Genomic DNA, 27,960 nt, shown 5'->3' with positions numbered 1-27,960 from the left:
GAACAAGGCTTTAGGCCCCTTTCACGCAAGCAGACTGATTGGGCCTGCCGGAAAAATGGGCAGGCAGACCCGATTGGACAGCGCATTGCTCTTTGGAGAGGCTGCTGTAAATGGACATGTCCGTTTTACACCCGCCTGCATCTGATCCAGTCCGCTAAAAACAGACGGATGGGGATTCCATTCCCCATCCATCTAGCAGAGCTCAGTTGCTCAAGTTGAAACAGGATAACTACTTGGTATACTGTCTCTTATGTCAAATATTAATTGTATATTTGTAATATAAATTTAATAAACCACTCTAAAACAGTTTGAAAAAATTTGTAAACTTTAAAATAACATAACATTTAACCAAAATCTTACTGTCAAGTGGTGAGAGGAAAGGGCTCAGCTCGCACACTGCATTCACACTTCAGCATTTTAAATCGCTGGCAGATAAGCCACCAATATGCCTACGATTTAAAAGTGCTTATGTGTGAATGACAAATTGTGGGACTCCCATTTGAGATGCCATTCATTTGAACGACCCCTCAAATTGCGGTGTGGGTCTACCTCAATTGTCGCACGGCAACCCACACCATGGAAAGCATGTCGCCCAAGAAAAAAAAAATTCAGGAGCGACTTTTGGGTGACGTGCTTTCTGCGATACGGGATTTATCCCGCGACAGTCGCAGCAGACCCGCACCGCTATTTGAGGTGTCATTCAAATGCGAGTCCTGAGATTTGTCATTACACGTCGGCGCTTTCAAACACAGGCAGGTTTGCTGCAAATCTGCCCGCGATTCAAAACGCTGAAATGTGAATGCAGCATTAGAGCTTAGCCAATCTAGTAAGCCGGTATATATTTCATTGTGGCTGGTAAGATTCTAGCTGTCCAGATTCCTCAGTAATCCTGATGGAGTTTGGCCGCTGGAGGAAGTTGGGATGAGTTGTTCTGCTGAGTTATCATCCTTCTGTCTTATGGGGATATTCCAAATCTTCTCACTCCCTGCTGTTCGGATAAGCCAGTGCAGATGCCAGTGTGTACCCAGCCAAAAGTGCAATCTGCTTTGCTTGCCCTGCACGAGATGGGGCCTGAAAATACGAGTACCCCAGCCACTCATACTCACAAATGTTTCTGTACACATTTTCATAACAGTAAAAGCTGTCAGCTGTTTGGCATTTTATATTAAAAATGTCAGTCATGTTAGACCAATGGTGCCGCTATAGAACAGCAGGTTTGCTCTGTTTTTGGCTAATGTCTCCAGGAGCAGCAAATCGTGACAGTTCTTCATTTTGACAACTTTGGAAATGTTGTTTTGCAAAAGAAAAGTATGGGGTCAGCTTTAGTGCTTCTGACAAGCATTGTCTGCTCTGTTTGTCTGGCAGTGTTTTGCTGGGATTGCAGGTGTGTGTGTGTGTGTGTGTGTGTGTGGTGGGTTTTTTATTTATTTATTTATTTTTTTGGTCCTACTAAAGTCCCTTTTTGCTTTGGCAGGCGATGAGTGCACTCAGGACGAAAGTGGATCAGCTGCAATTTTCACTGTCCAGATGGACGATCACCTGGGTGGTAAACCCATCCAGAATCGTGAAGTCCAAGGTTTTGAGTCCCACACTTTCCTGGGATACTTTAAATCTGGCATCAAGTACAAGGTAAAAACTTTATTAGTGCTACATGTCACTAGGAACCTATCGGGATAAGAAATACAATATCTGCCAGGCACCCCCTAGTTTTGTCGTCAATTCTTTCCCCATAAAGCCGTGTGGGGTGTGTGGTGTGTTTTTTTTTTTTTTTTTTTTTATGTCATACTTTCCTGCTCTGTGCAATAGTTTTGCACAGAGCATCCCAGATCCTCCTCTTCTCGGGTCCCACGCTGTCACTCCTGTGGGTAGCGGTTCTCAATCCTTTCTAGTGCCGTGACCCCTTGATCAAATTTCCCAAGTTGTGGGGACCCCTAACAGTAAAATTTTCGTAGCGTGGGTTGTCAGCACCCAAGGAAAGACAAGTAATTTGTGCCCCTAACCCATTTAGCGCCCCCCGAGTCCCTTCCACTCGTACAGTTTTAACCCCTTATGATACATTTTAGGATGTACCACTCTGTCTTTGTTCTCCTTTCTTTCCCTTTTTATCTCTCTATCCTAATTTCTTTTTTTTTTCCCCATCCCTCTCTCTAGCCATCCTTCTTGTTCTTTCTCTTATCCTTTCTCTCCCTTTTTCTTTGTTCCTCCCCCTCTTTTCCTCTCCCTTCCATGTATTCTCTATTTTTTTCCCTTCTCTTACTCCTTGGGGTGGGGGTGGGGGATAGGATCAGTGGCAGTGCTGGGGGGAGTTCTGATCGGCCAACTTAGGCGCTCTTGATCAAGGTCATCTGCTGATCTAAGAACTGTAGTGGGGACTTTTAATGGTAACTCTAATCACAGGTAGTGTTACTAACTGTGTCCCCGGCTTCACTGTGTCTCCGACTTTGTGGTGTCTCGCAGCAGTGACACCTATTCCAAAATCAGGAGATAGTGTCTCCTCCAGCCCCTCCCACTTCACATTCCTCACCAGTCAGCTGACCTCTAATCTCTGCCCCTCCCTCCCCAGTCATGCCATGAACTGAATGGGCAGCTGCAAAGAGGCTGAGTGGGTGGCCACAGGCTCCAGGGACAGCCCAGCTGGGCGGCCGCAAAAAGGCTGGGAGAGCGGTGCGGGCTTCAGGAACAGCCCAGAATTCGAGGACACCTGGCACATCTTTATTCGACCCCCCCCCCAGGTTGAGAACCACTGCTCTAGGGGAACCCAAACAGGCGTGCTCTTGAGCCACAGCTCTGTGTGTCCATTCACACATGGAGCCATGGCTCGGCCCCGTCCTTCCCCCTTTGTCTCCTGATTGGCTCACTGGCTGTGATAGCAACAGGAGCCGATGGCTCCGGCTGCTGCCAGAAGCCAATCAGTGCGAGTCCCCAGAAAGGCAAGGCTCTTGTGGACATTGCTGGATCGAGAGGGGGCTCAGGTAAGTATTGGAGGGGGGGGGCTGCCTCACACAGGTTTTTTACCTTCATGTATAGAATGCATGAAGGTAAAAAAAACTTGTGCCTTCACAGCTACTTTATGTGTAGTATTATGTGTCAGAATTTACAATCAAGCCCTTTGTATGCTAAAATACTTTTGCATAACGGTGATTTATTATCTGCAAAAGAGGAAATTTTAGCTAGGCTAAACACTGAACCACCTCCCGCCCACCCCCACCTTTCTCCATTTTCCCAAAGGCAGGTCAGATTTGCCCCTCTGGTACATGTAGCAGTGTTTGAGAACCTGGGTTTTAGGAGTACTTGGAGCAAACTCAGAAGCTACAGATGAAGGCAGTCATTCTCTGAATCCTGGGCTGCATACCATTTTGAGGGCAGATTGTATTGAAATTGACCATACAGCTTTACAACCCTGCTGTTCGTATGGGGCCTGGAAATCAAAGCGTGCAGTTTCTACCTAGAGCCTTCCATGTAGGTATTTTGCTTTGTGACCAGATCCTTTTTTAATGTGACGTTGTCATCCTTTATATTTTCTAAGGCTGGCGGAGTAGCTTCTGGATTCACGCACGTTGTTCCTAATGATGTGGCCGTGCAGCGCCTCCTCCAGGTGAAAGGTCGCCGTCTTGCCCGGGCCACAGAGGTGCCAGTCTCCTGGTCCAGCTTTAACCAGGGAGATTGCTTCATCCTGGATCTGGGTGATGTAAGTGTGTGTGTGTTTTTGTTTTTTTTTGTTTGTTTTTTTTTTTTTTTCCTCTGTATCTGAGCGATATAATGGTAGGTGTGCCAGATGCTAATTATGCACTTGACACACGTCCTCAGGAAATAACAAGTGTTGCAATTAACTTTTATATTCCGTAAGTACTGTGAGCAGCTATGTGGATAACATCTGCCCTTCCTCGTGGCAGTATATATTGTCCTACCTCTTCCATCCATGGCTTTCACTTGGAATGCTGCCCTTATATGTATTTAGATTTACATGTTGGCATTTTAAACATGAATGCTCTTTTCCTACCTATCCTCTGCAGTGCTACAAAGATTTACAAAATGTTTGTTTTCATTTGTGGCTGTTTGAATACTCTCTCTCTCTCCATTGCACCATTATTCACTAATACTCTGTAATCACCTCATGGGTGAGGTATAAAAACTGTCAGCTGTATTCACTACAATACTGTGGTTATGTCCACCCAGCAGGACGCAGAAACAAACCAATTTTTTTGATAATTGCAGGAAGTCTATCAGTGGTGCGGATCCAAGTCCAACCGATTTGAGAAGCTGAAAGCCACAACTGTCGCCAAAGATATTCGAGATAATGAGAGACATGGGCGTGCCAGAGTCTATGTGGTGGAGGAAGGGATGGAGCGAGAAAAAATGATCGAGGTATTGATCGCGTATGCTTATTACTTAAAAGTTTGTTCTTATCCGATGACATTCCCTGTCCACTTGATTATGTTTTACTCTTTTTAGTTGAAATAAAATAGTTCTAATCTGTCAATTTCATGTTCATTTTGTACATCTCATTTTGCATGAGTGTTTTTTTACATTTAAAGTGATAACTATTACGAAATGTCAAATAGCAATGAGATAAAATGATTCTTGAGGTCTCATTGATGTCCTGCTTTTCCAGCAAAGATGAACGCAGTCAGGTGAGTTGTGCCGGTTAGATAAGAACCGAGGCCTATGTTTCCATCTTCACATCTGTAATGGCAGCTGCTCTGTAATCTCCCTTCCACTGACCGATGAGCTGCTGTTCTAAAATCTAAAAAATGTGATTCCTAGTGCACGGCTGACTGAGAAGAGGTGGATGTAAGAAATACAAACGTTAAATGAATCCTCAACAAACTTACTACATCTATGCTTAACCTGTGTAAGGCCCCTTTCACACGGGAGGACCATTCAGGTCCGCCTGTCAGTTTTTTAGGCAAACCTGAACGGACACTCCATGGAGGTCTATGGAGGGACGGATGTCAGCGGTGACATGTCCGCTGACATCCGACCCGCTCCTATCCGAAAAAGTGTGATGGAGGAAATCGGATCAGGTGACATGAACTCTACGGTCCATCTTCATCCGATCCCCCATAGGGGAGAGCGGCGCTCTGACAGGTCCGTCCCTGCACAGTGTGCAGAGACAGACCTGTCATCTGCCTGCTCAGCAGGGATCGACGGACCGATCACCCGCTGAGCAGAGCGGTCTCCGTACACGGACACGTCCATGTGAAAGAGCCCTAAGAAAGATATAAAGTGTATATACTTGATTATTTTCAGGCCACTCCAGTAAGGTCACATGATCTCTCCTATGCCGGCCATCGCTGGCTGCAAGAGCGTGAACGCTCCAATAGCTGGTTGTGCCTAGAGAGCAATGCAATAGCCATCCATTTATGGTTCTCCCTCCTCTCCCCTGCAACCGTGCTGGCTGACAAAGGGGTGTGGGATCATGTGACCAGACCAGAGGGACCTGAAAACGGGTTAGTATATATCTTTCTTGCACTGGTTAAGTCAGCAAAGGTGTTCAGGGGAGGGGGGCACTTATAAGAGTAGTTAGGGTCAAGCTGAAATTCCACTTTAAGGATTACGCCCAGTTTACAGAATAGGAGTCCTGTACTGTGTAGTGCCTTACACGCACACAATAAGAACAGATACCTAGAATTTCACCCAGCATATGGAACAAGAGACGTGGCACTGTTTAGTGGTCTCTTGCCTCTGAAGCAGCCGGCATGTGCCCGGCGAAACCAGTCAGGCGCATCTGGCATCCACCTCCTCTCTTTGCCCCATTGGTGTATGGCTACATACATTCAAGAGGTGCATTCTCCTGCATTCTCCTCTATGGTCCGATTAACTACTGGATGGATAAGTATCAAACAAAAGCCTACCTGCATGTCCTTACAAGCACAGCAATTGACTCTGTAACCCGTGGATCTTGTCTAAATACTGAGGACACGCTTCCAAGGTAGCTAATGGAATGATGTGCGAGGGAGGTTATGTTCACAGAATCCACCTTGAAACTATACAAACTTATGCTCTAGACCGTTATTGACTTTGCTTTGGTGAACATTCATCCTCCTCTGGACCACGCAATTTCATCTCTCCCTTACCATTTATGGTAGGTTTCACAAAATGAGTCAACCAGAGATTCATGTCTCTCTCCATTTGTTCTTGTACCGGGCACCTTGGTGTATTGATACTTGCCATAATTTTTCACAAAGATATCGCCATTGAATGGCTACTGGCTTGTTTTCTTTTGCCTCACAAAATATTGAACTCTTTGCCTTCGTAGTTCCATTTATGCACCACGTATGAGATCACAACTATCTTTTATTTTTTGATCTTTTTGAATTTTGTCTACTAAATCCAATATATAATGTTACCTGTTGGGGGCTTATTGAGTATGTACAGGCATCCCCCACTTTTAAGCACACAATGGGACCAGAGCATTTATGGGGAAAATGTACTTAAAGTGAAAAAATATTTTACTTTTTTTTTTTTTTTTTTTTCCCACTTCTGGGGGGGGGGGGGGATCAAGGGCTGTAGTGGGTGGAATCGGGGCCTATAGGCAGCAGCTCTGGGCTGGCTGGCGGGCATGGCTGACAATTCTGGGCCTGGCGACAACTCTTGCAGCAGCTCCGCCTCTTCCAGGCCATGCTGTGTGGTGCGCAATGTCTGTACTTGCGAGGTACTTTACGTACACTCTCACAGGTATGTCCGTACTCGTGAGTGTACTTGAAGCAGGGAATGTCTGTAAATGTAGTGAGAGGTGGATGCATGTTTTTAAGGTGTATATGATGTGGGTTTGGTACCATTTTTAATGCATTATATTTTCATATAATATTATTTTTTTTTTTTTTGGATAAAATATGAATTTATTAGTTTAGTGGGTAACGTTATATATTTTGTGTGTGTTTTGTTTTGTGTTTTTTTTTTTTTTTTTTTTTTGTTTTTGTTTTTCTAGTGTTCTTAAATAAGAACATGTATTGAGCATTACACCTAGTGTAGTGGACGATAAGATATCTCAGAATATTCAGAAAATCGGTCCTCTGCTGCCCACTGGGGAGATGGCAGATTGATTTGCAATATGTTAAAGCGGATGCTTAAATTTAACAGCATTTAGAAGCGGGCAAGTGTCTTTATAATGTCTGGAGCCTTTAAATGATTATTTCTGTAGACTTTTATATGTAGTGAGGTTTTAGACCTTGTGGGGTTCATTTACTAAAACTAGAGGGTGCAAAATCTGGTGCAGCTGTGCATGGTAGCCAATCGGCTTCTAACTTCAGCTTGTTCAAGTAAGCTTTGATAAAAAAAACTGGAAGCTAATTGGTTTCTATGCAGAGCTTCACCAGATTTTGGACTCTCCAGTTTTAGTAAATCCACCCCCTGGGTCTATAGTCTATAGATGGCCGCAGTTACAAAGCAGAGGACAGGTAAAACACATTTCAAGGACTTGTAGTTGTGTAATATGTAGAGATACAGTAATGAAGTGAAGCTGTATTGTTCCTCCAATTGTGTTTATCTCAGGAATGTGTCATGTTTACCAACAGCTGGTATTGGGGATTCCTTTCAAAGCAATTGGAAATCTTTCTCTCTGCTCTTCTAGGTTCTAGGAGAAAAGCCAGACTTACCAGAGGGGCCGTCTGATGATGTGAAGGCTGATGCCACTAATAGGAAACTTGCTAAACTTTATAAGGTAATTGTCAAAAGGTAGAACAGAAATGATGACACTGACAACTATAGTTATATAGGTTGAAAAAAAGACATGCATCCATCAAGGTTTAACCAAAGGTACCTTGGACCAACAGAACCCTATCTACTACTGTTGATTCACTACTATTGATCCAGAGATTGGCAAACGAAAAACTTTTTAAAATTTTTACCATGGTTTTGTTCTGCTCTAATGTGGGGTGGGAAAAAAGTCATTTATCTGATTCCCAAAGACTCCAAAGACATGCTGATAGGTTAATTGGCTTCTGTCCAAAATTGGCCCTAGTATATGAATGTGAGTTGGGGACCTTAGATTGTGGGCTCCTTGAGGGTAGTGATCGTGAGTGTGCGATGTATGTGTGGAGCGATGCGTAAATTGACAGCGCTATATGGGTACCTTAAATAAAAAATGATGATAATTGTAGACACGCACACTCAGGTTGAACTGGATGGACTGGTGTCTTTATTCAACCTTACTAACTATGTAATTCCCAAGGTAATGGGATTATCTTCTGGATCCACATTCTACAGTGTTTACTTTTTTTTTACTTTTCCCCCCTTCTCTCTACAGCTATAGTTTCAATGTGTTTAGGCGCGAGGCCAGACTTCCTGTCTCATACCCGGAACACTGGAGTCTACCGCAGTGGCGCTCAGAGCAAACCATATATTCTAGCAATGAATACAAAGCTCCCTCTGATTGGCTGATGTCGCAACCTCTGACTCGGCTAATCAGAGAAAGTTTTGTATTTGTTGATAGAATACATTGTTTACTCTGAGTGGTTGAGCTGTGTTCCGCATATGAGAAAGGAAGTCTCGGCTCACACCCAGTAGACAGTGCGGTATGCTGTATGTAGCTACATACAAGTTTTTTGGGTTTTTTTTACCGCACATCGAGCGGCCTCACATGTTGGCGAGGATGTAGTTTGAGCCAGCTTGGCCCAAACAAATTTTATGTAAAGTGTAGGAAAAATGGAGTTCTTCTGTAAGCCATGTCCTTTAAAATCCTATGCTTACTAAATCTGAATTTACTCTTTGGACCATTTATGTAAAAAGTTGATTATACTCTTAATCCCCTCTTATTTTCAGGGGTAAATATATTCAGTTATGTTAATCTTTCCTTGTAGGTGAGCACCTCCATGTCCCCCTATCTCTTAATATATGTGAACCCTTACATCGTAAAATGACCTATTCTATTGAAAATCGAAGTGTGTGTGTGTGTGTGTGTGTGTGTGTGTGTATCCTGTGAAGGATATCTTTATCTGTGTGTGTGTTGTTGTGTTTTTTTTTTTTGTTTGTTTTTTAAGCCGGGGTGGGTGTGTCAGCAAGAGGCAGTACACTAAGCTTCCCAGTGAAGAGCTGTGCAGAGGGCCACAAGTCTCTAACCAATGGAGGACAGGCAGAAAACTGACCAAGCTAGGATGTGTTACTATGCCTAGTGTGGTAAGTTTGAAGTGGATAAGCAGAGGGTCTGGCAGGATCACCAGGTATTTCACACAAAGGAAGCAATGCAAAGAGAACAGGATATTTTTTAACACAAACACATGGTGACAAAGACACATATCAAGAATATGACATTTTGGGGTAACAGACACTTCCCTTTTTTTTTTTTTTTTTTTTTTTTTTTTTTTTTTTCTTTTTAAATTTGCCTTTCCAGTTTTGCAGCAACCATTTTTTGTGGACTGTTGCTCAGTACCAAATTTTATATATATTTATTTTATTTATTTCAGGTACTTATATAGCGCCGTCAATTTACGCAGCGCTTTACATATACATTGTACATTCATATCAGTCCCTACTCTCAAGGAGCTTACAATCTAAGGTCCCTAACTCACATTCATACATACTAGGGACAATTTAGACAGGATCCAATGAACCTACCAGCATGTCTTTGGAGTGTGGGAGGAAACCGGAGTACCCGGAGGAAACCCACGCAGGCACAGGGAGAACATGCAAACTCCAGGCAGGTAGTGTCGTAGTTGGGATTTGAACCAGTGACCCTTCTTACTGCTAGGCGAGAGTGCTTCCCACTACACCACTGTGACGCTATATATATATATATATATATATATATATATATATATATATATATATATATATATATATATATATATATATAATATATATGTGTTGATATATACACGATGTAGTGCAAGGGCCTGCCTTATTTGATATGCATGGATTGTTTAGATGTGTCCTTGTATACATAGCTTTGGTAAATCTAAAGGAGAGTATACTGAGAGTCTACAATTCAATTGTGTAATGTTACAGGAAAGTGTTCCATTTCATTGGTTTTTATTTTTTGCTAACAGGTTTCGAACGGCGGTGGTGCCATGTCAGTGTCTCTGGTTGCAGATGAGAATCCGTTTACACAGGCAGCTCTGAATTCCGATGATTGCTTCATCCTTGATCACGGAAGTGATGGAAAGATTTTTGTATGGAAAGGTCTGTGCTGGTAGGGATGGGGAAAGTGCATTTTACTAAACCAAAAAGATTATGATTTTATTGATCCAAAAAAAAAAAAAAAAAAAGTCAATTTTGAGGGCAGCCAGAGGAGGGTGCCACAAATCTTTGTAATGCACTTTGAAAGCCTTGCGATCTCTGGTCACTTTTAGTGTCCTATTTACACATCTAAAAGGGGAATGAGTGTATTTGAAGTAACTACACCCATTGTGTTGTAAAGATAATAAAGTGATCTTGCGCGGTTCTATAAAATCACCCAAATCAATAAACAATTCCTCAATGTGTAAATACATAAGGTGCTAATGAAAACACAATGTGAATTGTACAATATAAAGCACAACAAATCAAAAAATAAAAATGAAAATTAAGTGCAAATGGAATAGCTCCAAAGGGATATACACTCTAATAAGTCTCTACAGCTATAATCGTGAACTGTAAAGGGGTGAAATCCAAAGTTAATGGGTGGGAACAGTGAAAAAATAGTCCTTCCAAGAGACTGAAGTTAAAAAAAAAAAAAAAAAAGGGGGGTGTACAAAAGGAGGTTAAGTGCAGAGATGGTAAAAGAAGAAAAGTTCCTGTGCAACTCCACAGGTGGTCTCCTAATGGCAGTGGTCTCTCAGATCTCTCCCCTCATGTGTATGAAGAAATCCGCATCAACAGATATCTCCCAGTAAGTGGGTCTTTTTACAGCATCCAGATAGAACCCAGTCAGATTCTTATACATAAACCATAGCTCTAGTGGCTTCTCCTCAATCTCTGTAAATGTCCATGTTTCTGTCCTAATATACTCCAGTATAATACAGGTGATGCAATGATGGAGAGAAAAGCTTCCAATAGTGTAGTATGTTAAGATAAACTGGGGTTTCATTTATTAAAATGCAGAAAAATGGACTCTTACATTTAAAAAACAATCAATAAGGTAAATAAACAGAAGAATCTGCATTCACAGCGCCTTCTAACGTTGCTTCCGGTATACGTCTGCTTACGGCCACTCCCTACGCGTTACGTCACGTGACTTCATCTGTGGCTTTTAGACTGCATCTACTAGATTTAACTTGGTTAGAGCTTTGACTGTGCATGACAAATGATTGGATTGTTCAGTGAATCGATGTCATCTAAAATCTGGATTGGCCTGCACTATATCTGCTTTTAGTAAATGGCACATATTTGATTTTTGTGCAATGTAATCTGCAGCCATCCACATCTAGAGTGCTTCATCTCATCCTGCATGTTGTCTAATACTTGTCTGTCCACTTTGTTGTCAGGTAAGAATGCCAACTTGGAAGAGAGGAAGATGGCCTTGAAGACTGCCACAGAATTTATCTCCAAAATGGGATATCCCAAACACACACAGGTAATGGGGCACAATGGTCTTCGGCTCAGAACGTACAGTGGGAAAAGTCGGGGGCGTATTATACTAGATACATCCATTTCTGCTTGTTCTCTGTATGTATTGTTCAGGTAACCTGCAGACTCAGGGACATGACCAATATGTTTGTCCCTCAAGTGACAGTAAGCTGTCATGAGCAGGGCCCTCCTTAACCCTCTTGCATTGTATTGTGAGTGTACCATCTTCCTATATGTTTTAAAGCACTTCTCAAATTGTTGCCGCTATATAAAATCTTGTGTAATTAATAATACTAAGCTTTGTGCTGATCCTTGTCCCTGTACTCAAGTATTTCCACAAGGTGGTGCTGCAGGACACAGTTTTAGTGTAGAATTGTTTTAGAGTGACCTACTGACCACCTAGGAAGGCTGTGATGTGGTGTGCTGCGCCTATCATTTCATTAGCTCTTTCTATCTCTGCAGATACAAGTTCTTCCTGAGTCTGGAGAGACTCCACTCTTCAAACAATTTTTCAAGAATTGGCGGGACAAGGACACCACACAAGGGATGGGCATTGCCTACATCCCCAACAACATTGCCAAGATCGAGAACGTTCCCTTTGATGTTAGCTCTCTGCATGATTCCTCTGCCATGGCAGCACAGCACGGCATGGTGGATGATGGCTCTGGAGCGAAACAGGTGAGGCAGGACACGTGTTTCAGTACATGTATAAAAACTGTCGGCAAAGACTCTAAAATGTCCTACCTGCAATTCTTACAACCCTGTCTTATCAGTGTTCACTTTTTTACATTTAGTTTCACTGACCAAATACACAACAGTTTTTAGATTTATTTTATCAAAATGACCAAACTGATGCACTGCAGTAAAACTTCCCACCAACATTTTCTGTCAGCCTTGTGAAATTATTTAAAATGCTGGCGCTAGGCTGTCTTCATCAATGTGATTGTTTTGTTTTTTTTGTGACAATTAACACATCAGTGTGTGTGGTCAGCCTTTGTCTTAATGAAAGACAAAGGACCGCGAAATCCAGTGCAAAAAGATCATAGTGCAGCAATTTTATATATGACTATTTTTTAATTTTTAATTAAACTTAAACCTGGTGAAGGGGACTGATGAAGGGGAAATTCCTCCTGAAATGTATGTGTACCGGATCTTGGCACCCCCAGCGTGTGACGTCATCCAGGAGGTGTGTATGTGCGCGCTCACAATGGCAGCTTTTCCTCCTTGGGTGTGGAGTTGGCAGTTATCCTAGAGCTGCAGCGGGCGTGCCATCCAACCTGACTGAGCTTCCCCAGCACTCCTGAGCCTCAGAGCGATCCTGTGGTCACATCTGCTGCCAGTCTATCACACTATGCTCTGCCCTTCACCATGTTTGAATGCATTTACATATTTTTTAATAATGGTCACATATACGTACTTGCTACACTATGCTCTCTTGGCACTGGATTTCTGTCTTTTTGTATGTCCACATGATCCTGAAGCTCCCCCTTCTGGTCTTCCGTGACCAATGACCTTATTAGCAGGGCTTCCATACAGTGCTTTTTTTTCCCGTTTTATTTCATGTGCATTAGGAAAGGCCTTATTGACTTTAGGAATAGTAGTTTCTAACTGAAACTAGAATTGAGCGTCTTCCCTCCCCCCCCCTTTTTTTTTTTTTTTTTCTTTTATCTTTTCCTTTTTACGACTAGCATTTGTCTTAATGCCCAAAAACCCTCAAAGTATAAGGTGATGCGTAGATTGCAATTATGTTAGTAACAGAACTTTTATGTTCACATAAGCTACATGGTTTGCTACATGGTTTGCCCATACCAAGACTACAGTCAGGACTGCAGATAAACTGAAAAAATAGATTGGCAATGTGTAAAATTGTCCTACGGCTGCTATTCTTTAATTTTATGTTCTTTTTGAGTTCTCTTGTGTTCGTTTTTTATTCTGTTATGAGGCTGTTCCGTATTTTGGATATCTGTTACTGACATGGAGTTCAACTAGGATATACAGTAAATAGTGACATTGTATGGGCAGTGTGGGTGCTGCGACTGTCACTGAAAGTTTTTTTGAATGAGGAGACTGCAGTAGGGAAACCTGCAGTGATGACATATTCCTAAAATCCGTGCTTTTGTCCGTACAGAAAAAAAGGTTAACTTTTAAAAGTGTTTGTTTTCCCCAATACTGTGCTCAACTGATGGGAACAAACAAAAATGCCTTGTACTTTGAAGTATTAGGGAGAGAATCCTCAACCCTATGTAAATTTTCTTCTCCTCTCTCTTGTGGGTTAGTAAGCAGCGAGGGGGGTGGGTGGGGGGGAGTGTGGGCAAATATAATCTGCTGGTGAGGCTGGCATTATAGAGGAAATAAACTTCCATCTTTTGAGTTTTACCTATAGGAGGAGCCTAAAAATATAGGCTTACCTATAGGTACTGTAAATATCTCCTAAATGTGTACCGTTCAGGAGATATTTACTGTACATGCATCCAGTGATATCACTGGCACATGCGCTCTTAAACAGCCACCCGTGCCATTCCTTCAGTGTCCCATGCCGTGACCGGCCGCACTTGCGCAGGAGTGATGTCATCATGGCTCTGGCTAGTCAGAGCCAGAGCAGTGTTTAATTTTGGCAGCAAATTTTGATTTAGTTTTAGTCCCATTTTAGTCATCTACAATTGTTTTAGTCGACTAAATCTGCAGTACATTTTAGTCGACTAAAATCAAATGGGTTTAGTTAAATTGTAATGCATTATTTAACATTTTTTTTCTCTAGAATTTCCAAACTTCTCTACTCTACTGAGTAAAAAAAAATTCTAATGTTCTTGTTTGTTATTGAGGTTTGAACAAACTCACAAATACAGATTTAGCCACTCTACATGGTCTAGGGAGGCCTGTAATGCACAGTGCTGTAGTTTGGCTGCACTGGTTATAGCTGCAGTCCCATAGACTACTATTAGGTTGCACATTTTTGTAGGGTTTTTGAAAGCGCACCAAAGAAGCAGCAAGCAGGACTTTTGGTGCGCTTTCAGAAAATGTGGCAACTATAAGGAATAAAGTTGCGCTACTAAAAACAAAAACTAGCAGCCAGCATTAACAATAGGACAAAATTGTGTGTGAATGTAGAAGTGAAAAAATGCAGCGCTAGAAAGAGTGTAACCACCCTGAAAGAGTGGCTATTCAGAAATGAAATGATAAATGGCAATATGCAATTACTATATTAAACGTGTTCAGTGCATAAGTGAAAACAATAAATAAACTTATGTGAGCACAGCACAGCCCCATGGACCAAAAGGGAATGATGTAGTCCATATGATAATTGTACATAAGATGTAGGCTGATCAGCATTAAAATCTATCTATGGCAATCCTATTGGAAGGTCCATGAAAACATTCATTGAAAGGTATATAGTCTCTCAAGCATAGTAATGGGATGCAATCATTCTTGTGAAGGGAATTAGTTGGTATACATTTATAAGAGGTGACTTTCACACACGGCAATCTGGGATGTGTATCCAAAACCAAGGAAGGGTGGGGGATGGGTACTCTTACCCCAAAACGTAGACACGCGCCGGTGGCGGTGGGTTAATCAAGCAGGAAAAGATCCTTCAAAACGAGCTCTCCAGCCAGGACACCTGCAGGTAAGATGGTATAGGCAGCATCCACATCCAGATCGATAATGAGTTGTCACTGTAGGGGCTCCAATGAGAACATATTAGTAGTCATCCCAAAAGCAGCATCAATCATAGGGGAAAAAAAAGAAGAAAAAACGGCTTCACATAGTGCAGGTAAATCTGAGATAAAAATTTCTTTTAAAAAATAGATAAACTTAAAGACCATCACACAAGATGCGTACAAAACGTGATCGCGAACAACAGATAAAGCGTGGCATGTAGAGCCAAGCAGGCTATGTACCCCAAAAATGTGCAACCTGATAGTAGTCTATGGGGCTGCGGTTAAAACCAGGAGTAACATGCAGGAAAAGTACACCACCATTGCAGCCAAACCACAGCATACCAGTGTGAACCCAAAGTGTTGTTCACACTTGCAGCAGGCACTGTCACTCCATTGAAAAGTGATCCATGCTCAAGTCACTTTTTAGAGGCATTTGACAGGCCGTGAGGAGGTGATATCACATTTCCTCACAGGAAGGGATTATAGGAGAAGTGGGAGAGTACGGTCACTGTTGAACTGCTCACTCACTCAGTCCCTGGCTTCATATTTCAGCTGCTTGATTGAAACTTTCCCGCCCACACATCCTCTTCACATATACATCACATGGACGGGCTGCACAGAGGGAGGGACGGGGAGGCACAGGGAGGGAGGACAGATTAAGGGGAATGTCCTGTCCAAACGCTTGTAGCCCAGGCTCAGTGAGAACGGAAAGCAGACACTCGTGTGGTGTGAGAAACCATGTTCACAAGGATAAACGTCCCTCCCTTGCCATTTTTGGTTCGTTTGTTAATGAAAACTGAATTGATTTGATTTTGTCATTTTGTCAGTGGACAAAAATGTGCTGTACTTTTTCGTTTTCGTCACTGTAAAAATGCCGCTGACATAAACTTTGACAAAATTGGCACGGAGCCAGAGTCCGTGAACCCGGAAGCAAGACTGGTGAAGATGGAAGCTGTCTCCAGCAATCGCATCGCTGGAAGGCTTATTTTTCAGTTAAGTTTCACATAATGTGCTAGTATGTGATGCATACTAGCACATTATGCCTTTTGCCTTGCAGGTAAGAAAAAAAAAAAAATGCAGCACTTTACAACCGCTTTAAAGGGAACCTGTTGCAGTGCCTTGTGTGTATATAACTAAAGCACATATTCACTTTAAATAAAATTACAGGACAAGGCATCTGTATTTAGATTTAATTTTTTTCATGTAGTGCAGTCATACATTTTAGCCAGCAGATGGCAACAAAAAATCAGAAGTAGTAATGCAGAAACCAGACCAATGAAATGGAGAGTGTTCACGTCAACAGATCTGACACCGTTTTTGGATTCCCTACCCAGTGGGTTTCAAGTCTGATATGAATTCTTGTTTTCTCCCTTTTTTTTTTTTTTTTTTGTTTTTTTCCTAAAAATGCATGGCATTGCATTTTTAGATCACACATTGTCATCTGCATTATAATAGTGTCCATTAACCCTTAACCTGGCAAACTTTATTATTGAGGCAAATGGGAAAAGTCTTTGACTGTGACTCTAAAAGTTTCCCTTTTAAACCGATACTAAACCTACAATGTTTAATTGCCATTATCTCCTTTTTATGTATAAAGATCATGCCACTGTATTTCATTGTTATGGCCATATGTAAGCATCAATGGAAACATGGGAAAACCTATTGCGTATCAGGAGCCATACACATTACATTTAATGGTATTGTATAACCTGTAGCTTTAAGGTACTTGTAGTGAGTTTAAAAAAAAAAAAAAAGTATAGATAGGGCTGAAACAACTAATTATGAAAATAGTTCACAACTATTTTCAGAATCAATTAATCGGCCAGCCGATTAGTTGGACTGCATACAGAATGCATTATTTGTTTGCACATCAGGAAATACAGTGCAGCACACATACAGTTCAGTACACCGTCCATACATGTCAGTAAGTGCCTGAGAACTTGTGAATGTGTGAGGAGCAATGCCTCCTGGGCAGGAAGTTGGTGGTTCTAAAGGCAGAAGGGTTTTTTTTTTTTTTTTTTACATTGCTATAGGGGCACTTTATACTATACTTTGCAGCTTGCTAGTGGGGCATTCTGAAGGCAGGAGGAGCCAGAAGCATGGCTGGAGGACCCCACAAGAGGAGAATCTGAGCTGCTATGTGTAAAACTTATGCAAAAAGCATGAAAAATAAATAAAATGCAAAGCGTGTGCAAAAACGCACAGAAAAAAGCACTCCAGAAATGAATCAAAAGCAAACTGCATAGGTGTGAACCGAGCCTTATGCTGGCCATACACATGTCACTTCGGACAAAAATATTCATTATGAAAAATCTTGGTACATTCGCTAAATGAAAGGCATGTAGTTTTGAAAATTTCACTTGCTTTTAACATTCAGTTTTAAAATGAATGTAATTTCCGAACAAAAACCACACACTGTCTGAAAATTCCTTTTGACCAAGTTTTCTATTCTGTTTCTTCAAATATTCCCATCACTGTGGTCGAAAACTAACATCAATTTGACCCCACTAACAATTAGAAAATCGAACAGATGTTTTTAAAATGTGTTTTTATTTATTTGTTTTAAGGAATACATTGTTTTTTGTATGGCAGGCACAGGTAGCTTTTATCAAACCAACTGCATATGAAAAAAAAAAAAAACCTGCCTATGACCAGGGAGTCTGTCATACATAATATATTACAGTTCGGTCTAAAAATCGACAACCAGTCATTTTATTTTTCTTTGAATAAAAAAATTTGCTCCGAGTGATATTTATTTACCAGATTGACCCTATAATAGTATATACAGTATATCTCCTCTGTGTTATTCTCTGAGTGGATTAGAGATTTTGCTCCCTAACCATATAGTTGGTTATTTATATTTAACACTGCATAGAGATATTTAAGAAAAAATTGCCTTTTATTTTAAACTTAACTAAATTATACACCACACTTTAAGGTTATTATGCAAATAATCGATTCTGAAAATAATTGCTAGCTGCAGCCCTACAAAAGTATATAAGTACCTTTAATAAATAAATCATAATAACCGAAGTCTGACTCAGGCACCAAACACCAAAGCTGTCTCCATCACATATAGCGATAGTTGTGTGTGTGTGTGTGTGTGTGTGTGTGTGTGTGTGTGTGTGTGTGTATATATATAATTAAGGGTGCTGAAATTAATCGATGCATCGTGTTTTGGGTGTCCCCGATGCGGCATTGATGCATAAGGACCGGAAAATCGATTGCGGATGACGACTAGCCCCGCCCCTCCCGGGAAAGCGCTCGGAGCGTTTTTTCAAAATTACTTTATTTTAATAAATGCTGTATTACAATGGATGGTGTGCCCTGCTGTATGTGCTTTTTAAAAAAAACTGTCACTTCATACTGAATTTCACAGTAGTACGATACATGTGACGCCCGTCCCGCCCCTCTCCTCTCTCCTGAGTCCTGACGTCAACGGGGAATTCTCAGCCCCGCCCGCCTCTCCTCTGATACAATTCCCTGCTGGCGGCAGGACTCAGGAGACGTGAGAGGAGAGCGGAGAGGGACGGGCCAGGAGTCACATGTATCGTACTACTGTGAAATTCAGTATGAATTTACATCGCTTTTTAAACATCCATTGTAATACAGCATTTATTAAAATAAATTAATTTTAACAGTAAGTAGACAGAGTACAAATGTGTACTCTACTTCTACTTACACCTCTCACTCTGTACTGACAGGTCCCTGGCTATCCTGTGCACATTCCACTGTTAACTCCTAGTGTGCTGGAAGGTGCAAACAGGAATGCCAAGGAACTGTCAGCACCAGTGGTGGCCCGTGCATTGTGGGGTAGGGGGGGGGGGCGGTTAGTGAAGTGATGGCTGCATTTAATGGGCACAGTGGCTGCGTTTTGATGGGCATAGTGGCTGCGTTTGATGGGGAGGTTCAGTATTTTTTAGTTTGTTTGCCCCCCCCCCCCCCCCCCCCAAAAAATTTTGAGCACCAGCTGCCACTGGTCAGCACAGAGACAGTAGAGGGAACTTCACAGGGCTGTTTGTCATCTTGTATTCCCTCCTGACCTCCCAGCAGCAGTGTGTGTGAATGCCTGTACCCTGCAGTGCACCCGATTACTGCACTTTTTAAGGGAGTGAGGTTATTTTTAATTCAAAGCGCAGTTCCAGTCAATTTTTTGTTTTTATCTTATGACTTTTAATAAAGACACTCACCTGTTTCTCAATCCAGCGACGTGGCCACCCAAACCCTCCCTTCTCTCCCCTGCCTGTCCACAGCGCTGGCAATACTACTGTGGGCATCCGGCTGTGACAGCTTGCAGCTTCACAGCCGGGTGTGCATGTCTCATTGCGCTGTCCTGCATAGCCGGGCAATCTTTTGGGAACTGTGATGTGTCCCAGAGGATTGCAGGGTGGAAGGGCCGCCTAGGTGGCCCAAGCGGAAGTGGGAGCTCGTCGGTAATCGTGATATCGAATCGTTGCCCAGATAATCGTAATCGAATCGTGAGACCAGTGAAGATGCGCTATATATAGTTAATCTTCTTAAAAGCCCTGATAACTGCCCAAAGATTAATGTCCGTAAAGGACTCCAAAAGAAGCTGTATATTTGATTCCCGGGTATTTAAATGTATCTGATATAAAAATTTGGACAGCAGCTGGTCTACGCAATCTTAGGCTGCAGCAGGGACACCGACAGGAAGGGAGACACCGTGAACAGCAGGATCATTGATGATTTTGCAGTGTACAGAAAACCAATGCTCTGGTGGATGAATGAGTGTGAACATCATAATGTAATATAGTGTGTATTGACAGTTTTTGATTTGGGTTTAATTACATTTTTAGTTCATGGGAAAGAGTCTGGATCATACAATGGTGTTCCCAGAATGCAGCTGTGACAGGTTCTTTCATGGCATAAATTAAAATTTGTGAGAATGCTTCTTCCCTTTTTTTTTTTTTTTTTTTTTAAGTTAGAAATAGAAAAAATATTCTTTAAAAGTCAACATGCTCATGTGTTTGTTTGTTTTTTTTTTTGTTTTTTTTTTCTTTCCCCCCCCAGATTTGGCGCATTGAGGCATCAGAAAAAGTACCTGTGTCTGCTTCCAACTACGGACAGTTCTATGGGGGAGACAGTTACATTATTTTGTACAGTTACAGCCATGGTGGAAAGAAAGGACAGATTATCTACACCTGGTAAATAATATTCCAGATGTTTCCATCTCTGGGAGCAGCGATTCTGTTTGCTGCCAATAGTTATTCGCAATGTTTACTAAAACCTTGCTGCAAAACCATTCTTGCTGTTGAGGCTCGGTTCACACTGGGGCGACTTGTCAGGCGACCTAGTCGCCTGACAAGTCGCCTCCCGTTCTGTGCTATGGAACCGTTCTAATTGGAGCGACGCAAGTCGCTCCGACTTAGAAAAAGGTTCCTGTATTACTTTGGGGGCGACTTGGGGCGACTTGCATAGACTTCTATGCAGAAGTCGTCTCGCAAGTCGCCCCGCAGTCGTTTGCAGGTCGCCTCGCTGAGGCGACCTGCAAGTCGTGCCGCCCATGTGTGAACCGAGCCTTACAGTAGTTTTTATGTGTGAGAGTTCTCAGAGGTGTAGCTTGAAGCTTGTGGGCACCAGTGCAAAAGTGGTGCACTACCACCTGCCACTTCCACCACATGCCAAGATATCCCCCCACCACCCTGCGCATGTCACATTTTGTAAAATAAAAAATCTCTAGTTTTTTAATTTATTAAAAAAATATATTTAGAAATGTTAGGAACTGTTATACAGTATAGGAACCTTGGATAAATTACATGTTCCAAATCAATTAGGTGGAGGCCATCAGTCCCTGAAAATAATGGTGTAATTTAGTCCTTCTCCATTGTCCACTGGCTCACATGTATAGAATGTTTGTTTGTTTGTTGTGGCATTGGTGGACTGTCAGTAAATTGTGCACTGACTGATATTTGCATTTCTGTTGCAGGCAGGGGCTGGACTCTTCAAAGGATGAGATCACCGCATCGGCATTCCTGAGTGCTCAGCTGGATGAGGAGCTGGGAGGAGGCCCTGTACAGGTGACTGATGGTGATACAAATAGTGCTGTGTACAGTTAATTATTGGATAAGTGACTGGTGTATGTGCTCCATCGCAGGTGCATCTACAAGCATTTTTGGCAGTATTTACAGTCTGGGTCTCCTTCAAGGCAGTTCCATTTAGACTTCAGAACTCTATAGTTCAATGTTCTATACTAATGCAAGACACCGAAGTCCAGGTTGTCCCTTTCCTAGTGGTTCTGTCCCAGAAGAGGGGAATTCGCTAAGGCTACAAAATGGAGGCATATGGCTGTGGGCAGGGTTATCCTGTACCGATCAGTTGATTAAATAGCAACACCACATTTATTGATGCAGCTCATCCATCCACTCCTGGATAACCAGATAAAAATAATAGTACTGCAACATTTACATTTAAACACCCATGCCCACCAGGTTCAGCTGTCACACCAAAACATCAGACCCGCATTTCTGAAGGTCTATAAATGGCTGTTACAACTTTCTGATCTTCAGTTCTCAAGGTAACTGCTTGTAGCGACAGCAATCTTACCACGCTTTTCTTCCCCCACTTATGGTAGTTCTTTAATTAGTTCCAGCAGAGATGAAACAGCAGAGCTAAACCGTTTTACAGCTTTAAATCACTGGAGATTTTCTCTCCTCCAGTATATCAGGTTGGAACTTGAGGGGGGAAAAAAAACCTGCTTAGTTTAACATTGACTTTTTTTTTTTTTTTATACAGTTACAAACTCCAGGTCTGCCATTTTTGTGTGATATTGAAAGCACAGATATTGGAGTATTCTATTGTTATCCTTGTACTGGCCATTTGCTTTTTTTTTTTTTTGGCCAGTGTCCATTTCTCCTGTAGGTGGCAGTATAACCAACAGTCTAAGAAATCCTCCAGTGTACTCCAAGAAAATGTTTTTGCTGTGAGTAAAACAAACAAAAGTATTTGGCTTGATCACCATTGAGGCTGCTAGAGCTGTCATCCTCTGGGCTAAAGGCCAGTGCCATTTTATGTACTTTTTTAGAATGCAGTTGTCACCTGTATGCTATGTTTCACATACCAAATGCAGCCAAAAAATGCTCATGCACACCAAAAAAATGGAAACTGTAAGGAAAAACCGTGTTAACTAACATTTCTAACAAACAAATAACTAATGTGTAGGTCATGATGTAGGCCTACACCTATATAGTATTTATTTATTTTTTTAAGTATGCTATGACAATTAACATTTTATAACCAACCTACAATGGTGCGATTTGTCTGTTCTATCCTGCGGTTGTTTAAGTATTTAAAAAAATACCCGTGCACACTCCCTAAGCAAACCGGAAAATGACAGCTAATTAGTATATGATTTGATTTGGTGCACATTGGGAGGTATAATTCAAGTTGTAGAATACAAAATCACTGCATCTATTTTGGTCTCTTGGTTGATTTGACTAAGGGACATGTAATCCTGTATTCTTCACTTGGTGAATTGCCCCCTCATTGTGTACCCCCAGTGCTAGATTCTAATTTAGGAATCTGCATTTATTCAGTTTGATATTTGTAGTAGTGAGAGTTGGGGGGTGGGGAGAGACTCTCTCTACATGTTTAATTAAAAATGTTCTGGTTGTGAAAGGGTTAATGAGGTCAAACACTTGACCTGAAGCACTAAAATAAGCCACGTGAGAGCTGCTCTAGTACATGTATGAAATTCATGCTGATCGTTTATCTAAGAGTGGAGAAAGGGAATTCTATATAGGAGCTGTTCAGCCCTAAATGTATGAAAGCAATTCTGATAATCTGTTTGGCAAGGTAGGGAGTGAAAAGCAGTTTTTTATGTTGTCATTTTATGGGGGTTGTGCAGTTTTCAGCTTGGAGGAAAATACTGACCATGTCCAGTCAGAAGATTGCATCGTTTAAAAAAAACAAAACAAAAAACTTCAGCTCAAACTGCAGAATCTTATAGAAGCTAAAGGGTAACTCCACTTTTGTGGGAAAAAATTAGCACATAGAAAAATTGCATGTACAAGTGCAACAGAAGTCCTATTGTAATTGAATGTTAAAAATTACCTTTCCTTTTCAGTCTGAAGTGCTGTAATTTTTTCTGTAAAACGCAATATGGCAACCTGGAGGTGTTCTGTACACAGATGGTGTTTGGAACACCCCCCAGAAATGTAATTTCCTTCTTGTGTAATTTGACTCGCTCACATTCCCAGAAGACTGCGCTAAGATACAAGTCAGATTTTGGGCAATCTCACATTCTCTGCAACAAACATTTCAGTATTGGAGAGATACTCCCAAAAGGAAATCATATCTAAACTGATGCAGACACTGCCCCTCCCTCACTAGAACTGTGCAGGTGCAGCAGCTGATTGATCATTTTTAAAATCGCTCACATTCACTTTGCACATGGACACCGATTAAATAGATATTATACAAGGTAGGAATCTGCAACAAAGTTTGTTTAAAAACCTTGCAATGTACATAGATCATCCAGAGGGGAAGTGTGTGTGTTTTTGTTTTTTGTTTTTTTCTCACAAGTGGAGCTGCTCTTTAATATTAAAATAGAACTCCGATGTGTGCATTTTGTGGCTGAAAATGTATCTTTGCGTAATCGCGAAAAACTGAGGTGATCGTAGCGTTTTTAGTGCACTTGCTCCAGTAACGTTGTATACTTTATTCAATGCAAAAAATGCAACCAAGAATCTTATATTGGCCAAAAAAAACAATGAATTTACAGACACTATAAAAGAAAATGAGGATGACCACTGCACACCTGTGGGACATAATTTCCCACACCCACACAAATGGGAACGTAGCCATATGTATTTTGTGTTTGTATGTCTTGGAGAATATCCTGCAATAGAGAAAAGGAAAACGTGTGGCCAGATTACCCTTTACAGAGTGCCCTGGCTGAATGAGGAAACGCCACTTCCTGTATAATCTGTGCTATCCTCGATGGGTAAGAGGACCCAGACGCTTACATTTTTATGGTGTTTTGTACTGTGAAAGGCAAAATTGCTACTTTTTCTATTGCAGGAAAGGCAATTTGAAAGTGGAATCCTAACCGTATTAGGACTACTATTTTTGGCTTCTTTCACACGGACGGCAGTTCTGAAAAGCTTTTCTTAGTGGGTCTCTTTTTAGATCATGGTTTGGAACTAGTTTACAAGGGTTAAAGGAGAGGGGTGGGGGGACAATACTGCCAACTCCTAAACGCCAATTTTTCAATATTGAGAGATTTTACTTTAAAGTACCGTGCCACAACCACCATAGTCCTGCTTGGCATGCAGTTGCAGCACGGTCCTATATTGACCTCAATGAGTGTGTTTGGCAGATGTAATGCCTGCCAAGCAGGGCATGCCAATTTAAAAGTAGCACAATGTAAACAAGCTAGTTTGGACTGCCTCATTGAGCAGCAAGGTAAACTGAAGTGTGTGCCTGCTCTTTTACTGCAGCCCTCTGCCTGTGTAAACATGGCTTTTGTATGCAGAGTAAATCTTTAAGCATCCATATGGGAGGGCTCATGACTCTTTTTAGCATACTTGCTGCTTTCATAGATTTGACTGACCTTGAATTGCTCATCCCCCATATGAAATGTTTATGCTAAATTATAGAGTAGAGTCTTGTTGCAGTTCTCTACTCCATTCAGGGCTTGGTTATTATACAGAGTACAGGTCACGCAGGGCAGATTGGACGTTTTAAAATGTTTATGGGCCAATGTCCAGGTTTTTTTTTCCTTGGCATCATGTAATATTTGATTGGTTTGCCCTGGATCATATTTTGTCTAACGAGAGGCATGGTGCAGAGTTCTCCCTTCTCCTCCCTTTTTTTTTTTTTTAAATTGTAATTTTGATTCTGTCTGTTTTCTTTCAATGCCTCTCCCTTCTTCTTCTTTTTTTTTTTTTTTTTTTTTTTTTTTTCCTGACAGGGACCTCGGAGCCAGGTACCCTGCATGTCCTACTTGTTCTTACCCTCACTTGGTTTTGGTTCACTGTATGCCCTACACAAGATTTAGATTTCTTTGTGGTATGCTGAGGATCTCTTGCTTGTACTTTGCATATTGGGGTACTATCTGTATACCTTTGTCAGTGTTCCTGCTCTAGGTGTGTGAAATATTCCAGTATCCTGGCTATTGGGGTTCCCCCACTTCTACTTAGACTCTCGAGCCTTCCCTGTCTTTCATATAAGGAATGATTTTGCTTCCTTTTTCTTCGACATGTAGGTGGCTGGTCACCTTGCCATGTAGTTGTGCATGCAGCCTTCGTGGACATTAAACACAGTGTGTTGGGTGACTGGTATGCATGTGGAAACTTTATTTTCTCTAAGTGTCTTCCAGGACAGCCCATGAGACCTAGGGCTCCTCCCTACCAGAACAGGAAACACGTTAACCTCCACCACATAAAAGGGCAGTCCTCCAGGCCCCATGTCAGTATTAGTGTTTCCTCCGGACAGGGGGGTAACATGTTTCCTGGAACTGGTTCCCCTAGGTCTCATGAGCACGGCTCCTGTGGCATTATGGGGTGATATTCCTACCGTCTTGGGTCCCAGAGAGGCACATCCACCAGGGGAGTAGGCTTGTCGCTGCTGTCCCTGCTTCTCAGTGCATGGGGGGAATGCCAGCCCCGCGGTGTACATCGGAGCTCTGGTCCGTGAGCCGCATGGCAGCAGTCGGCTGTTCTCTCCCTGTTAAACAGTGTGGCTGGTGTGTGCAGGGGAAGAGAGGAAGCTGAAGGGCGGAGCTTATGCGTTCCAAGCTGGCCCACAGGAAGTACCCGGCGGGGTCACTTCTGAAGCGTGTGACGTTGTCAGGTGTCGGAAATGCTAGTTCCTGTCTCTAAACAGCGCGAACAGGGACGCTGGGAATCTGGTGTTTAAAAGAGTGAAACTCGGCAGAGGCTGCGGACCACTACAGGTGCGGAATGGACTCCTCTGCAATACCTGCACAGGCAGCGGAAGCAGGCCCTAACACCAGCACTTCACAGGTAAGCCTGAAGTGTATTTTACTTGCACATCCTGTGAGTGTTCTCCCCCTTGCAGCCAGTAGGGACTAGGTGACTGGGGCACATTTTTTCCTTTCCTCCTGCACGGGGTGTTATGGAGTATACGTGGCATAAAATTTATTGGGGTCATTTGTTCTCTTGCAGGCCCAGACTCGGGACAAGGCCTAAGCGCAGCCACCAAAAAGGAAATGTGTGGTTTGTGGAAACAAATTGAGCTCCTCATGGATCAAAGCAGTTTGCCGCACCTGTATAGACGGCCTAGTTAAGGATGGCCCGGCAGTCTACTGACAAACTGCTGACTTCTGTTAGAGATGAGTTAACGTCTACGTTTAGCTGGTTTAAAACTCCTAATTGACAAGATTCAAGTCCCCTCAGAGGGTCCATCTCCAGTTATGGCTTCAGCCAGTCCTAGTGCTCCACAGCAGAGTGTGGAGAGTGACTCTGAGGCTGAAGCCGGATCTGCCCAGTCTTCCGAAGAAGCTGGGTCAGATACAGGGCCCAGGGATAAAGAATCCACAAGGAACTCGAGGTATAAGTTAACATTGGAAGATGTAAATGACTTATTAAAGGCTATCTATACAACACTTGATATAGAAGAGGAGAAGGTACAATTGTCTAAACATGACCTTGTGTACAATGGTTTGCATAAGAAAAAGACTAGAGTTTTTCCTGTGCATAGTACCCTTCTTGATACTATCAAGCTGGAGTGGGAAATTCCAGAGAAAACCTTTCTTTTCCGGTTTCCATTGGAACCATGGAACAAAAATCCTAAGTTAGATGCACCTCTTTCAAAAAAGTTTAAAAAAACTCAGACCTAGTGTTTTGATATGGGCAAGCTTAAGGATCCGATGGATAAGAGGGAGATGTCCTTCTTTACAGAGCCTGGGACTCAGCCATTGGCAATCTTAAACCACTTGTGTTGCCAGAAATTTATAAGTATGGTTGACACAAATACAAACGCACTTGTTGGCAGTTACCTCTAGAGAGCAGATTCTGAAATCTTTCCCTCTCCTCTTTCGTGCAGTGGGGTTTCTGGCCGATTCTTCCGCAGAGTCGGTAAGAATGACAGCAATGACCTCGGCCTTAGTGAATTGGGCCAGAAGCCTATGGCTTAAAACCTGGTCAGGCGACGCTGCCTTAAAGTTGCGCCTATGTGGTCTTCCCTTAACAGGCGATCATCTTTTTGGCCCAGGTCTGCAAGAGGCGCTGGAACGCACAGCCGATAGAAAAAAGACCTTTCCAGAGAATAAGAAAAAGCCGACAGCCAGAAAGTTTTTTTTTTTTTGTGGCAAAAGTAGGCAGCAAGGTCCTAGAGAAAGGGACAATGGGCCCAAAAAACATTGGACAGGGCATAAGGGCAGTGATAGAGGGTGAGTCTTGTTTAACCCTCAACAACCCGCCAAGCTACAGTGACTCGTGTCTCCCAGTGGGAGGAAGATTGAGTGCTTTTCTCCTACAGTGGGCAGCGGTCACCTCAAGTCCATTCATCCTGGACCTAGTGACCAATGGGTACAGGCTGGAATTTTCTTGCCAGCCACCAGAGCAATTATTGGTCACCTTCCCTCCACAAGATCGGGTAAAAGCGAGGGCCCTGGGTCTCGAAATTGGATGCTTGTTAGATCAAGAGGTCCTGATCCCGGTTCCCAGGTCGGATCAGGGCAAGGGATTTTATCCCCATATATTTGTCATCAGAAAGCAGTCAGGAAAATATCGGCTTATCCTGAAGCTCCGGTCTCTAAACCATTCGCTCAGGTACAGGCACTTTCGTATGGAGACGGTGTTTTTCAATCAAAAATCTGCTTTACCCAAACTGCTTA

At 42.3% G+C, this 27,960-nt stretch overlaps 1 protein-coding gene across 3 annotated transcripts in view; it reads left to right on the top strand.

Annotated features, from left to right (window-relative positions):
- Nucleotides 1–27,960, top strand: part of GSN (gelsolin) — an 82,804-nt gene that overhangs the window by 40,021 nt on the left and 14,823 nt on the right. For all 3 annotated transcript variants that reach the window (XM_073599543.1, XM_073599541.1, XM_073599542.1), the window contains 9 exons: nt 1,475–1,629; nt 3,527–3,688; nt 4,216–4,365; nt 7,574–7,663; nt 9,987–10,119; nt 11,403–11,491; nt 11,947–12,162; nt 20,172–20,305; nt 21,088–21,178. In XM_073599543.1, coding sequence (XP_073455644.1) covers nt 1,475–1,629; nt 3,527–3,688; nt 4,216–4,365; nt 7,574–7,663; nt 9,987–10,119; nt 11,403–11,491; nt 11,947–12,162; nt 20,172–20,305; nt 21,088–21,178 — 1,220 coding nt within the window. The remainder of the gene's footprint in view (nt 1–1,474; nt 1,630–3,526; nt 3,689–4,215; nt 4,366–7,573; nt 7,664–9,986; nt 10,120–11,402; nt 11,492–11,946; nt 12,163–20,171; nt 20,306–21,087; nt 21,179–27,960) is intronic.

Source organism: Aquarana catesbeiana, linkage group LG09 (genome assembly GCF_042186555.1).
Source record: "Aquarana catesbeiana isolate 2022-GZ linkage group LG09, ASM4218655v1, whole genome shotgun sequence".
Lineage (NCBI taxonomy): Eukaryota > Metazoa > Chordata > Amphibia > Anura > Ranidae > Aquarana > Aquarana catesbeiana.
The sequence above is the reverse complement of the archived record's forward strand: the minus strand, read 5'-3'. Positions and strand labels throughout refer to the sequence as shown.